Source organism: Melozone crissalis, unplaced genomic scaffold, assembly GCF_028551555.1.
Source record: "Melozone crissalis strain CALT ecotype California unplaced genomic scaffold, PUWL_Pcris_2 ptg000059l_1, whole genome shotgun sequence".
Taxonomy (NCBI): Eukaryota; Metazoa; Chordata; class Aves; order Passeriformes; family Passerellidae; genus Melozone; species Melozone crissalis.
In genome coordinates, this window is record NW_026535837.1 from 2278692 (window position 1) to 2290899 (window position 12208).

The 12208-nt window shown below is 46.2% G+C and overlaps 1 protein-coding gene across 5 annotated transcripts in view; it reads right to left on the reverse strand.

The window, feature by feature from the left end:
- Positions 1–12208, reverse strand: part of FRMD4A (FERM domain containing 4A) — a 378398-nt gene that overhangs the window by 287951 nt on the left and 78239 nt on the right. Inside the window, exon 1 of one of the 5 annotated variants that reach the window (XM_054287523.1) lies at positions 3726–3875. The exons of the other annotated variants lie outside the window; for them this stretch is intronic. Coding sequence (XP_054143498.1) covers positions 3726–3758 — 33 coding nt within the window. The 5' untranslated portion in view covers positions 3759–3875. Of the gene's footprint in view, positions 1–3725; positions 3876–12208 lie in introns of those variants that run through there. 5 annotated transcript variants of the gene reach the window in all.

Consider the following 12208-nt stretch of genomic DNA (forward strand, 5'->3'; position numbering starts at 1 on the left):
ATAATTTGCTGAAGGCGATGCATTGAGGGTTAAGGCAAATTGTGCATGTGTTGAGGATTATAAAACAAATTAAAATGGAGGCTAACAAAAGGACTGCAATATTTATGCATTTCTTCATTCTTTTCACTTTGTGATACTCAATCAACTTCACAGTCTCTTAAGGCGGCATGGGGACATTGCTATTGTGTACATTCATTCGCTCTGAAAACAGGGGCTCAGACATCCTAGGCTACAGAATTTAACTGGTTCTGGTAATATTTATAAGTACCTCTATTAACCTACCAAATATTTACAACCCAGCCATTACTTCTAATCAAGTGAAATTTAATCATCGACACCAAAAATGCAGCAACTTTGCTGTTCAGTGCATTCTACTTATCTGCTTCAATTTTGATATGCCAGCCCATTTTACCGTGTATCCCTTTCCTTTCCCTAGAATTCCTGCATCTGTGCACCCTGGTTATACAAAAGCAGAAATGTTTTAACCACCCACGGCTTGCTGCAGTGGAGTCCATTACAGGGTGTAATGTGCTTAGTGTTTAATACCCAATTTACCAAATATTTTAAGGAGTTTTTAAAGTACCCACTATATGATCACCCAGCACGGCCCAGCAACCAAATGGGTCATTACCCTGTGATATAAGAAATAAGAAAGAAGTTCTCTATGAAATAGGCTCCTGGTGGTACATTCCCAGCCTTCTGCTGGCAATTCCTGCCATGGAGCTGCTTGGAGAAGTGAGGACTTGGTGTCCATGTCTCTGTCCAGTGCCTCAGCTCCAGCCCTCCTGCACAATAAACTGGATTTCTTTAGCCAAGATGTGCCCACCTGTCCCTCTGTCAGTGGAGTGACAACCTCTGTGAACGATAGGGACCAAAGAGCTGACAGCAATCTTATTTTCAAGTTGCCACCATGAGATTCACACAAGCTCACCTGAAGGGATTTAGAGCTCATTTTAATTCCAGGGACCCTTGCATTTGGCTATCAGAGGCAGATGTAGGCTGTCCTCACATGCTGGTGACAGACTGTGAGAAGTGCCTGCAGAGTCAGCTCCTGCCCCTATTTACCCATGAAAACAAAGAAAATTCTTTGGTTTTGGTTTTCTGTCTAGATCTGAGCAGGCTAAACAGAGCTGCTTGGGACTCTAAGGATAAAACGGAGCCTTTATTTGCATTTCACTGTGGCAGGGAGATGTTTTCACACAGGTTCAACTCTTGGAGCTCCCAGATGCTCCAGGCTCTTTCCAGGCAGCTCTGCCAGAAATGACCAGAAGCCCACTGTCCTTCATGTCACTGTACAAACCAAAGGACAAAACAACTTCTAACTAGCCCCCAACAGTTTCAGCCTTGGTGTAAAACAAGTGACAACAGATGGGATCAGACAGACGGGGGAATAGAGGAGGAAAACGAGGCAGTATCAGGGAGTGGAACAGGCAGGGGTCTCAGCACGTTGGCAGCCTCACTGTTGTCAAGTTTTTTTTGTGTAATCATCACATATTAAGGCTGTATTTGGGGATTTAATAGATTTTACACTTGATTTTCTGCTAGGGAGCACGGAGCCACTGCCAGCCATGAAGCATCTTGGAAATGAGATAAGTTTTCAAATCTATTCAAGTGATCTATGCATTGCTGTTTCTCTGAAAGGTAAAGATGTAAGGGCCAAATCCTGACCTTTATTTCACAGAGTCTGTTTGAATATCTCCATCAGCTGCCAGGGAGCTGCTCTGGATTAACAGCAACGTAGCACCAACGTCAGGGTCTGGATCTTCCAGAGAATCCCACTGATCTTACATCACCGCAAGAGCTGATTTAAAATCACATTTCTTTGCCTTGAGAAGCTTTTTCCACACACAAAGGAGATCAGAATCTCTCCCTTTCTCTAATATTAAGGCAGATTGTGATCCAAAGGATCATGTCTATACTCCCAAGCATGCTCTTCTATAGGATCAATAAATTACTTGACAGTGGCAATTTAGATTACACTTTATGGATGGTGTTAGTGGGATTTACACTCCAGCTACGAAGCGGATCAGATGAACAAACAGAATACCCAGTCCTGGACCACTTCCCTTACTCTGTTATTTTTATAGCTTCACACATGCTGCAGGTGCTGATACTACACAGGTCTGACTGTAATCCACACATCAGCCTGAGCTCACCAGTCCTGGGGGAGACTGCCTTCAGCAGTCCTTTCAAGCCTGGTTAGAGGAGCAGAATGGAAACATCAGCTAAACCAATGAAAGTTATGTTTTCTAATAATGGAAATGAGATGGAAATGTTGGGCAGCTGCTAGAGGTTTCCTCTATTATCTGATTTTTAAAAAAATAGTACTGGGAAATGCCTTGCAAAGCCTAACATCAATGTATGAATTCCTCAATAATGAGAGATATGAATGGCTGGGTCTATAATCCCTTATAAATCTTTCATTCTAAAAACTGCCCATAGCATTGTTCTTGGTAATGGAGAGCTATATGAAGTTGGCAGGTTCTTTTTTAAATTATCAACTTACTGCTCAAGACAAAAAAACCTGAATTAAAGTGGAAAAAAATTACTCCCCTGGAGAATTGCAGCGCAGACATTTGCTGGCAAATTATTTTTATTTAAATCACTTTTCTTGGTTTTAATATTGAAAAGACTTTAAATCATTGAAGAGCCTTTAATTTAGAGTAGTGAATGGCAGGGATGTAATTGAGGAAACCAGACTAGCTGATCTGCTTCAGCACAGGGGCTGGACCAGACAATTTCTCAGAATTTTTTCAAGTCTGGCATTTATAGAAAGCAACTCCTGTCTGACTGCCCCTTCCAAACTGTTTGCATCTAAGACATACAAAGACACCCTGTTGCCAGCAAGAATTGCCACTGAATTCCAATTTTTCCAGTCTTGACACACAATACAACAGAGTTGGACGGAATGTGGTGATGGAGTGAAATCAGAAGGATTTACCCAAGGCAGTTACCACATGGGATGGAGGCAGTGACTAAATAAAATGCAATCAGGATTCAGTCTATCCCCTGGGACCACAAAGAAATAATGGCATGGGGAGAAATTTTACCAACTAAACCATCACTGTTTTTCTTCTGTCATTTCCCTGCTGGAATTCAAGTTTCTCTAATACTGAGGGTTCCTGTCAAACCTTTAAAGAGAGTTGAGAGTGTGAGAAGGCAGCAGACAAGTGCAGAAATCCCTCAGCTCTGCACACTCACTCTGTCACAGCTTTCTGCTCTGGGTCCACAAAAGAGGTCTGGCATCCTGGCAGGGTGTTTGGGCACAAAATCACCCACTCTGCCTGCCCGTGCCCCCCTTGGTGCTGCCAGCACCTGCTGGGCTATCCCGGTGTCCCCATCCATCCATCCCTGCGCCGCAGGGAAGGTCCGCGTCCCCCGGGGAGCCCGCACAGACACACAGACACAATGAGAGCCTCCAAGTGGAAATTCAAACAAAAATATGGCTGTCTACTCCAAAAGGCAAACTCATTTACAAAGGTCATCTCTGTCGAGGAGGAGTGATGCGTTACTCCCCTCTCGGAGGCAACTGCTGGCGCTGCTCTGCTGAGTTACATTCACCAGCGTAGTTTTGAAAAATAAGAAAGAAAGAAAGAAAAAAAAAGAGGCAGGAAAGAAAAGAGACAAAAGCCCGGCAAGCCCCCTATTCACAGAGCTCGCCCCGCAACTCCCCTTCCCCTCGCCGTGTAAATTGAGCTTCAAAAGACACGAACATCTTTCCCTACCTTCGTTCTCATCGGAGACAGAAGCCCTTCCATGTTGCTCCGATCCTCATGCCAATCCCGGCGCCCCAAGTTAGAATCTCGTCTCAAGCATCCCGCACGAAGCAGAGCATGCCAGGGACACCGTCCAGGGGAGCCCAGCCCGCTGCCCAGCCGCGATCCTCAGCGGCGGGGAGGGAGCCCCGCTCCCGGAGACACCTTCCTGCCCGTGCCTCCTCCTCTCTGGCTCTCTGTGCATAATCTGCCCGCAGCTATGTTTGTACCATCGCGCCTGACAAACGATCCCTGCCTTACGTAATGCATCCAGCCCAGGACGGGCGATCGCAGCCCCTTCCCGCGGGGATGGAGGGTGCGGGACCCTTCCCGCAGGGATGGGAGATGCGGGACCCTGCCCTGCCTATTGTGCCGCTGATGCTGCTCCGCTCTCCCTGCGAGCCGGGGAAGCGCCGAGGAAAAACTTCGTCACCGAGGCAGATCGTGGATTCCCCGGCACTGACTTAAAAGGGTGTAATCCTCATGGCAAGCCTCAGCCTTGCAGGAGGTTTTCCCTGCTCGGGAAACGCCAACAGTTGGAGCATTTTCTGCTGGGCGCGTTTGCTGCCAGTGAGTGACCAAACCCACGCTGAAAGGGAGTTCCTGTCAATTGTCAGCCGGGAATTCAGGGAGAGAGAGAAGAAAAGCACACTAAACAAAAGGAATATACTCCTGCAAAGTTGGTCAGCAAAAGATACTCCCTGAATGCATTTCTATTAGCATTTTAATTCAGATCAGAGGGTGTCTTTGTGGAAAATTCCCTGATTGCTCCTGCTTTATGCATTTTGTTTTCCATCATGAAGTGATGCTAGGACTGAAGCTCTTTCACAGAAAAATCCAACTGAAAAACGAGCTTCACACCTACAAACACACTGGTGTTCAGTCCACAGGACCAGACCAGACCAGTCCAAAGTCCAAATGATGCTCATTTTGAAATGCCATCAAATGAGCAAGCACAGCTGCCCATCACTGCCCCGAAGGTCAGCTCCCCAGGGGCCACCCCACTTCCTAACACAAACACAAAAAGGATTCCCTTCCTCATCCCAGGGGGTAACCTTCCACATACCTCAACCCAATTGCTGTCCAAAAGCAAAATTAAAAACCCTGTTACACCACCAGAACTCGATTTTCAGTGTTAGAAATCACAGTCAGGCTGGCTGGAGCACATTACAGGTGGAAATTTCTAATGCCCTTTAACACCAACTCTTGCTACGTGCTGCAAGCTACATGCTCAGGGACTGCTGCTGTCTGATTCATGCACTGAGCTGGGTCTGGTTAACTCCTGAAAATACCACATGTTCTCTGGATGATGATGGGGATTCACCTCAATTAGCTTTCACCATCTAAAACTCTGCATTCTGGTCCAAGCCAGCCACTGAGGCTCCTGCAAAACCAAAAAGAGAGACCAGTTCTTTCTCAAAGAGATTGGCTGCTTACACCAGGACCATCTCTGACCCCACCTGTCCTTCATGGTCAGCCCAGGCTCCTGGAGGCTACACTGACAAGGAGCAATGGAAAATGTCAATGGTTGGTTCATGGTATCCCATTGCAAAGCCTGGCATGAACCCAGAGACAGACAAAACTCCTGCCCTTCAAGCCCCAGCAGAAGTGCTCCCAGACAGTGACATACACGAGGGTGTTCAACCGCACACATCCCTTTTCTTCTCTATCTCTTCTAGTCCTTTCAACCATGCAGATATTGCAGTTTAAGGCAATTTTTCTTATTATTCTTTATGGGGTAAAAACAGGGTGGGGAGGTGCCCCCTACAGTGATTAATATTAATTTCAAACAGAATTAAGTGTTCTCAGCCAAAGTCAGGTTCTTATCAAACCTGAACGAATCTGATCATATCATACTGAAGGCTGAGATAAGTTTTCCAGCGCTAAAGAGACTGTAGAATGCTGGCAGGCTCATCCATTTCTTGCTGGCTGTATATAAATGTGTTTTGCTATTGGTGTTTCCAAGACTTTAATAAGACTTTGAATAAATGGCAGCAGGAATTCCAGGCTCCAGTAAGACAAGGCTGTTGTGATATTTCTGCTGTACAGCATTGTGCCAGGTTCTGATGAAAGGTTTACAAGTCTGTCTGCATCTGTGAAACATCATCTCATCCAAATTGTCAGGGGAATTTGACTGCCCATAGCCTCAAGAGGAACATAAAGGGAGAGGAGCTTTCGGGTATTTTGGAGATGTCAGGTCAGGTGGTCCAGGCTAAATGCAATATGATAATGTGGGTGATGCACCCATGGCAGTGGATGAACACCCAGTTCTCCTAAAACTCAGCTCTGCTCTGAGCTCAGCTACACCGCAGTGCCTCATGAGCTTCCCTATGTTATCTCTGTTTACAGGCAAAAAAAAAAAAAAAAAAAAAAAAAAAAAAAGGCATTTCTCCTAAAGTCCAAAAGAATAATTCAGTCTGGGACCAGAAAAGCAAGCTGGGGCCTTTCTGGTTCAGCAGCACTCAAAGCCTCTCTGATCTGAATGGATTGGGAATTGTGCTGATACTGCATGAGTCAGAGCAGAGCCCAGCTCAGCAGGATGAGCAGGACTGGGAAAGAGTATGGTGCTGTTTGAGCAGCACCAGTGGCTGTGAGCCAGCAGTGAGTCTCCCCATCCAGGAAGTGCAAGCTGTGACCCCCAGCTGCATCCCAAGGATGCTCTGGGTCCCTGGTTATCAGTTATCAGCTTCTGCTTGGCGCTACAATGAGCCACAGCTGAAGTGGTGTGTGACAGCAAGGTCTGTTCACATCCCCCCTCACCAGTGGGGCCAGGGGACCCCAGGGGTTCTGTGTAGTTTTGTCTTAGCTCCTTGGAGAGCCAAGTTTCTCAGCCTCAGGAAGGCTCAGGAGATTTCCAAGGAGCCAAGTTTTCCTGGCTCTTTGGAAATCTCCTGTAAGAGCTGGAGCATCACTGGGTGGATGGGTATCGTGCATCACATCATCCTCCTCTCAAACTCCAGGCACCAGGTGGGACTGGAGCTGTACCAGCACCTTGGCAGATGCTCTGCTTTACCTGTGCAGCCACCAGCCTGTCCTCCTTGTGCTACAGGAGCAGGATGAACACTTGGTGTGCTCCAGACTGCTTGTAACCCCTCCTTCACGTTCAGAGCATCAATTTTACAACTAAAATTGTAGGAGGGAGCCAAGGAAGTTTATCTTGACTTCAAAATGAGAGCTTTGGTTGCTGTAGCTGGGGGAGCAGTGCCCCAGCAGCGTGTGCCATGGTCTGACACCTCGTTCCTGTGCTGGGCTGCCACTCACAGCAATGCTCAAATTACTGCAGACTCGTTCTGCAGCCTCTGCTCCTGCCATCTCACATCAAAGGCACTGCGCAGGCAAAAGGAGCATGTGAACACTTGCATCCTCATTCTGTTTCTGGAGAGGGGAGCAGCATTTGACTCAGATCCTGGGCAGCTACACCCAGTGTATCTCAGGCTCTCCATCTGAAGAAGAAGAGACCCAATTGTCTGGTTTGCACAGGTGTTGCAGAGGTTCATCCTGCCATGGATTCAAACCACCATATCCTGGAATATATGGGAACATAATCACCCTTAACTAGTTATGGGAGTGAGAAACCTTGCAATCCCCTCTGTCGCAGATATCTTTTAATGAAAAATCCTTTCCTTAGGTTTTTTCCTCCTGAGAGGCTGAGAGGCCTCAGGAACAAAATGTAAACAATGGTTATCTGCTACTGTGGAATGCAACAGGTGCATCTGTGATTGGTCTCATAGAATTGTTTCTAATTAATGGCCAATCACAATCAGCTGGCTCGGACTCTGTCCGAGACAGAAGCTTTTGTTATCATTCTTTGCCTTTCTATTCTTATCTTAGCTAGCCTTCTGATAAAACCTTTTCTTCTCTTCTTTTAGTATAGTTTTAATGTAATATATATAATAAAATGATAAATCAAGCCTTCTGAAACATGGAGTCAGATCTCTTCCCTCATCCAAGAACCCCTGTGAACACCATTAAACCCCTCTTATATTGTCATAATTTAAATGTCTGCTGGACTCTAGACAGCAGACCAAGGCACATGTGGAACCTGGTATGTCCTACCTGGCTCCAGCCTTGGAACTCCATCTCTTTCTAGGCTCTGCTGACTACCTTGACAAACCTCCATGGACCAGAAAGAGAGAAGAGATTCTCCTGTTATTTAGCCAGGTAGATAAATGGCTGAATTTAGATGCCTGTATCCAGAGCTTAATCTTGCCCTAGGAAAAATGGCCCCAAAAATCCTTATGGCCCCAAAAATCCTGATGTTCACTGTCAGACTACTGGCTGAGGGTCCTTGAAAGAGCTGAACTCTTTGGTATGCATTTGAGCCCTCAGTTTTCTTCTTGTTCACCCTTTGTGGGTGCATCCAGGCTGGGATAAAATTCTGTAAGCTGAACACTCCTAACCTTCGGGGTGGGGATGCAAGCCCAGATCCAAGTTGTGCTGCCTGTACCAGCCCCGAAAAACAGAGAGGATTTGGATTTGGACCCTGTCTCCGCTGCTGTGTGATGCAAAGAGCTGCCAGCTCCTCCTGCCCCTGCCCTGCCTGTGACAGGGACAATGGCAGCTCAGCCTGCCCTGCCCGTGTGCCCCCGGCCGACCTCGGCTCCGGTCACTCCATTCATTCATCCAACAAAAGGTGGCATCGCGCTGTTGCCATGGCGACGCCCCGCCAGCTGAGTGGCTGCAGCATCCTACAGGGGAGGGGACACATCCCAGGCACACACCAGGGCTGCGCTGAAACCTATCTTATATTTAGAACAGGCGGTGCGGGGAATACTAATGAATATTTAACACCCGGAGTGCCTTTCATGCTTCGGTTTTTTTTAATTTTTTGTTGCATACTCTCATAAGCACAACATTTGCTTCCAAATGGTTTGAATATTATTGCTGCTGTGCTTCTCTCATCACTGCTTCGCCAGGTTTCCTTTGCTTTTCATGAAAGCAAACTTTTCATGGGTTACCTAAAAAAGGGAAAGATTTGCTCATGCTCTGCAAGAACCTGTTCCTTTTCGGGATTTTTTTTGGTCCTCACTCATTGCTTTCAACAATTCATTCCCTGTGCTGCAGAAAATAGATTAATTAATCAATCAATCTAACTTTCATTCATTCATTCAGGAAAAATACACACCTGAAAACATCCTGAAAATCCTTTCTTCTGTCCTTTTCCCCTAAATTGTCAGGAGTGAAAGAAAGGGTTCTAACCACCCAAAAGCCCAAGCTGTTAATAATTTAATACTTTATTTTACGACACACTTTTTAATACTTTGTTTTATGACACATTTTTTAAAAAAGCAAATGTGCTGGACATGGTGGTAAATCCCACCTGCTACTGCCCAGGCTGTGCAGGCAGATTTGGTACCTCCTGGTGAGGAACAAGCTGATTTTTTTTTTTTTTTTTGAGGATGGCAAAGGGAAGTGAGAACAGCACTGGCTGGGGTGGTATAGGGAAGAGGTGCCCGCCCATGTGGGTGCAGCTCCCAGCACTGCCAGCCTGGGTTCTCCCATCTCCAGAGGTGCCAGGAGGATGCAGCCTGGCACAGCCTGTGGGCAGATATTGCAGTTTAAGGCCATTTTAAGGCCATGCACCCAGCCAATGCTGACAGCTGGGTGCATCCTCTCTGGGATGTCACTTCCTCTTCAATCTCCTCTTTAGCTACAGATTAAGTTATAAACAAGGTTAAAAATTGTGATGTGTCAGATCTCATTCTGAAGCAATCTCCTGGCACACATAAAGCTTTGTTCTCAGAAAGGCCAGAATTGTGGCAAGGATTTTAAGGGTGAAATGTGCCCTTTTTAGTAGCCAGTAGCAAGGCATTGGGCTCTTTTTTGAGCTTAGCAGCCCTCCAAAAGCTGTTGGGATCCCAAGAGCTTATCTGTGTGCTTCCTGCTTGGTACCAGGCCAAGACACCAAGGGTAGAGGCAGAATTCAGCTGGCAGCTTTGTCAGTGATGCAAAGGGAGGAGCAGTGCTGTACTGGGTGTGTTGCTTTGGCAGCACTGACAAACTGGAGTTGTGTTTATTTGTTGCTGGTTGTAGGGCGTATTTTCAAAATGGAGAGAGGTTTTCCCCTCCAAGATTGCCAGTGCAGCCCTTTGAGATCTGCTCTGTGTGTTCTCAGGGAGAGGGACTTGCCTCTGAGGAGGTTCAGAGGGGACACACCCCTGCTCTGTGCAAGCTGTTCCATGATGCAGCATTTGCATGAGTAAGTGCTTTCAAAATGATTTGCCACTTAGCCTTACATGGCACCAATTCCAGCAAGGGCTAGAAACTCGAGCTGTTTTACTGGAGTTTGTCTTTCAGGCTCTAGTGACCTGCTTTTTTCCACAAAAGCAAAAGCAGTATGATGAATATTAAAATCTCGAGGTATTAATAAGGCTGACTTAGCTGCCTCCCAAATCTGGATGGCAGACATAAAAAGGTCATATCTGAGGATCACAGGTCATTGTACAAGTCTGAGAGAACTGGGTTACCCCAAAGTCAGTTCAGCATCCTGGCCTGCTTGGCAGGACCATCAGGGTCTGTCCATCCTCTTCCAATAACTGGAAGGCATTTATCTCTATGACACATCAGTGATCTCAGCCATTGTTATCATGATTCCTGCTAAGCCAGTGTGGCAGTTTGGGAAGGTAAAGCTGCCTCTCTCACATAAATGAACCACCTCAGCAGAGATGGGAACTGCTGTGTTTGAAGCAGCAGATTCCCAGGATCAGCCTCTGGCTCGGTGGCTTGGGCAAGCCTCTGTCTGCCTTCTTTTTTCTTGCCTTCATCCTGGCTCACTGGGAGGATCTATAGATGATTTGAGGATCTATAGATGAAAAATGAGAGTTGTAGAGATGGGGGTCACAGACTCAAATTGAGAATTACTATGCAAAATCTTTGCCCCAGCAGAGAAAATGGCCTCCGCTAGTCCTGGCTCCCAGCAGGTACAACCATGAGGCTGAGCATCCTTCTCAGTCTTCTGACAAAACATGTGCTGGAAATATGAAGAATTCCTTCCCTAAATAGCAACTGAGCTATATTGTCCTTTTGCTGCTTGGTGTATTTGCTGTTCTGGACGTTAACAGTCAAAACACACACAAAGGCTTTCAGTAGAGCATTAGGTCTGTGTATGCAGTTTCAACAGTCAGAGGATTTATTCATCCACTTCAGTAACCATTCAAACAGGGCACGATGTAGAAAGCAGCAAACACTGAGTGTTTGTGTTTGGTTTGCAGGAAGAAATCAACAGAACAGGGTAAGAGAAGCTGCTTTTCCAATGTAAAGGGCTCCAATCCCATCCCTGTCAATATCTCAGTCAAATAAAACACCATTTCCCAAAGCTACAGCTCTGCTAAAGCACAGCTATTATGCTCTCAGTTAGAAACCTGATTAGAGCCACCTCAGATCTGTAAGATCACAAGCTCTGATGCAAAGTGACTCCCAGATACTCTGCAAATGCTTATAAATGCACTTGGTGCTCTCTGGACACATCTCTGTGTGTGATGGAAGAGAAGACCAGCTCTCACAGAGTAGACAGACAAGGCATTAAGAGAAAAATAGCCATTTTTCAGAAGTGTAATATTGTTACAAGTGTGCAAATCCTGGACTGTTGTGGTATTTTGGCCTGGGGAAGAGGAGAAAAGGAGGGAATGAACAGAAAGGCTCAATATGAGGCAAAAAGTAAAGATGGAGCAAGAGTAAGAAAGGAATTGAGAAAGTAAAGTAATAGTAATTGTAATAAATAATAATAATCTGGCGTTGCCCAAAAGAAATCCTATAAAATATTATTTCACACAGAGAATTTTAATCTTTAAAGGCTGGGTTAGTTTTGATGCCAACCAGAACCCCCAATGAAAAGAGCCACCAGAGACCATCTCTTCTCCAAAGTGTGTGTGCAGTTTTGATCCCTCTGGGGATGAAGGCTGGGGCAGAATTTTGCAGTCTCAGAAGGTATTTCTGGATGGAAAACACCCTGTAGGCAGGAGGATCCCCTGGATGACAGAATCTGAGGTAGATCCTGCACTCCCCTTGTTTGATGGATGCTTCACAGGACATAATGCCAGAGCACAGGACCAAGGGAAACATGCGATACCATTTTTTCTTTGTGATAATCCTACGTTTTTTCATTTTTGGTATTTTTTGTATTTGTTTGTCCATCCCTAATGAATCCCACCCTCTAGAACCAGAGAACTGCTTGAAACTCAGAGCCATCCCTATCCCTTAGATTTACCTCCTGGGGTAGGAGCCAGACATCCCTTCCCTTTCCCATCTGGGGCTCCCATCCCCGCCCCAAATAAAGGTGATGTTGGCAGCATGTTCCTTATGCTGTAGTGGATATTTCCAGCTGTGCCCATGGCTGCTTCAGCCCTTCCTTGGGTCCTCTCTGTGCTCCAAGCCCCCCTGGTGATGCCTTTGGCCACCCAGCTATTGGTCACTGCATGTTACAGCTGTGGTTGTTTCTAACCAAGGCTTCCCTG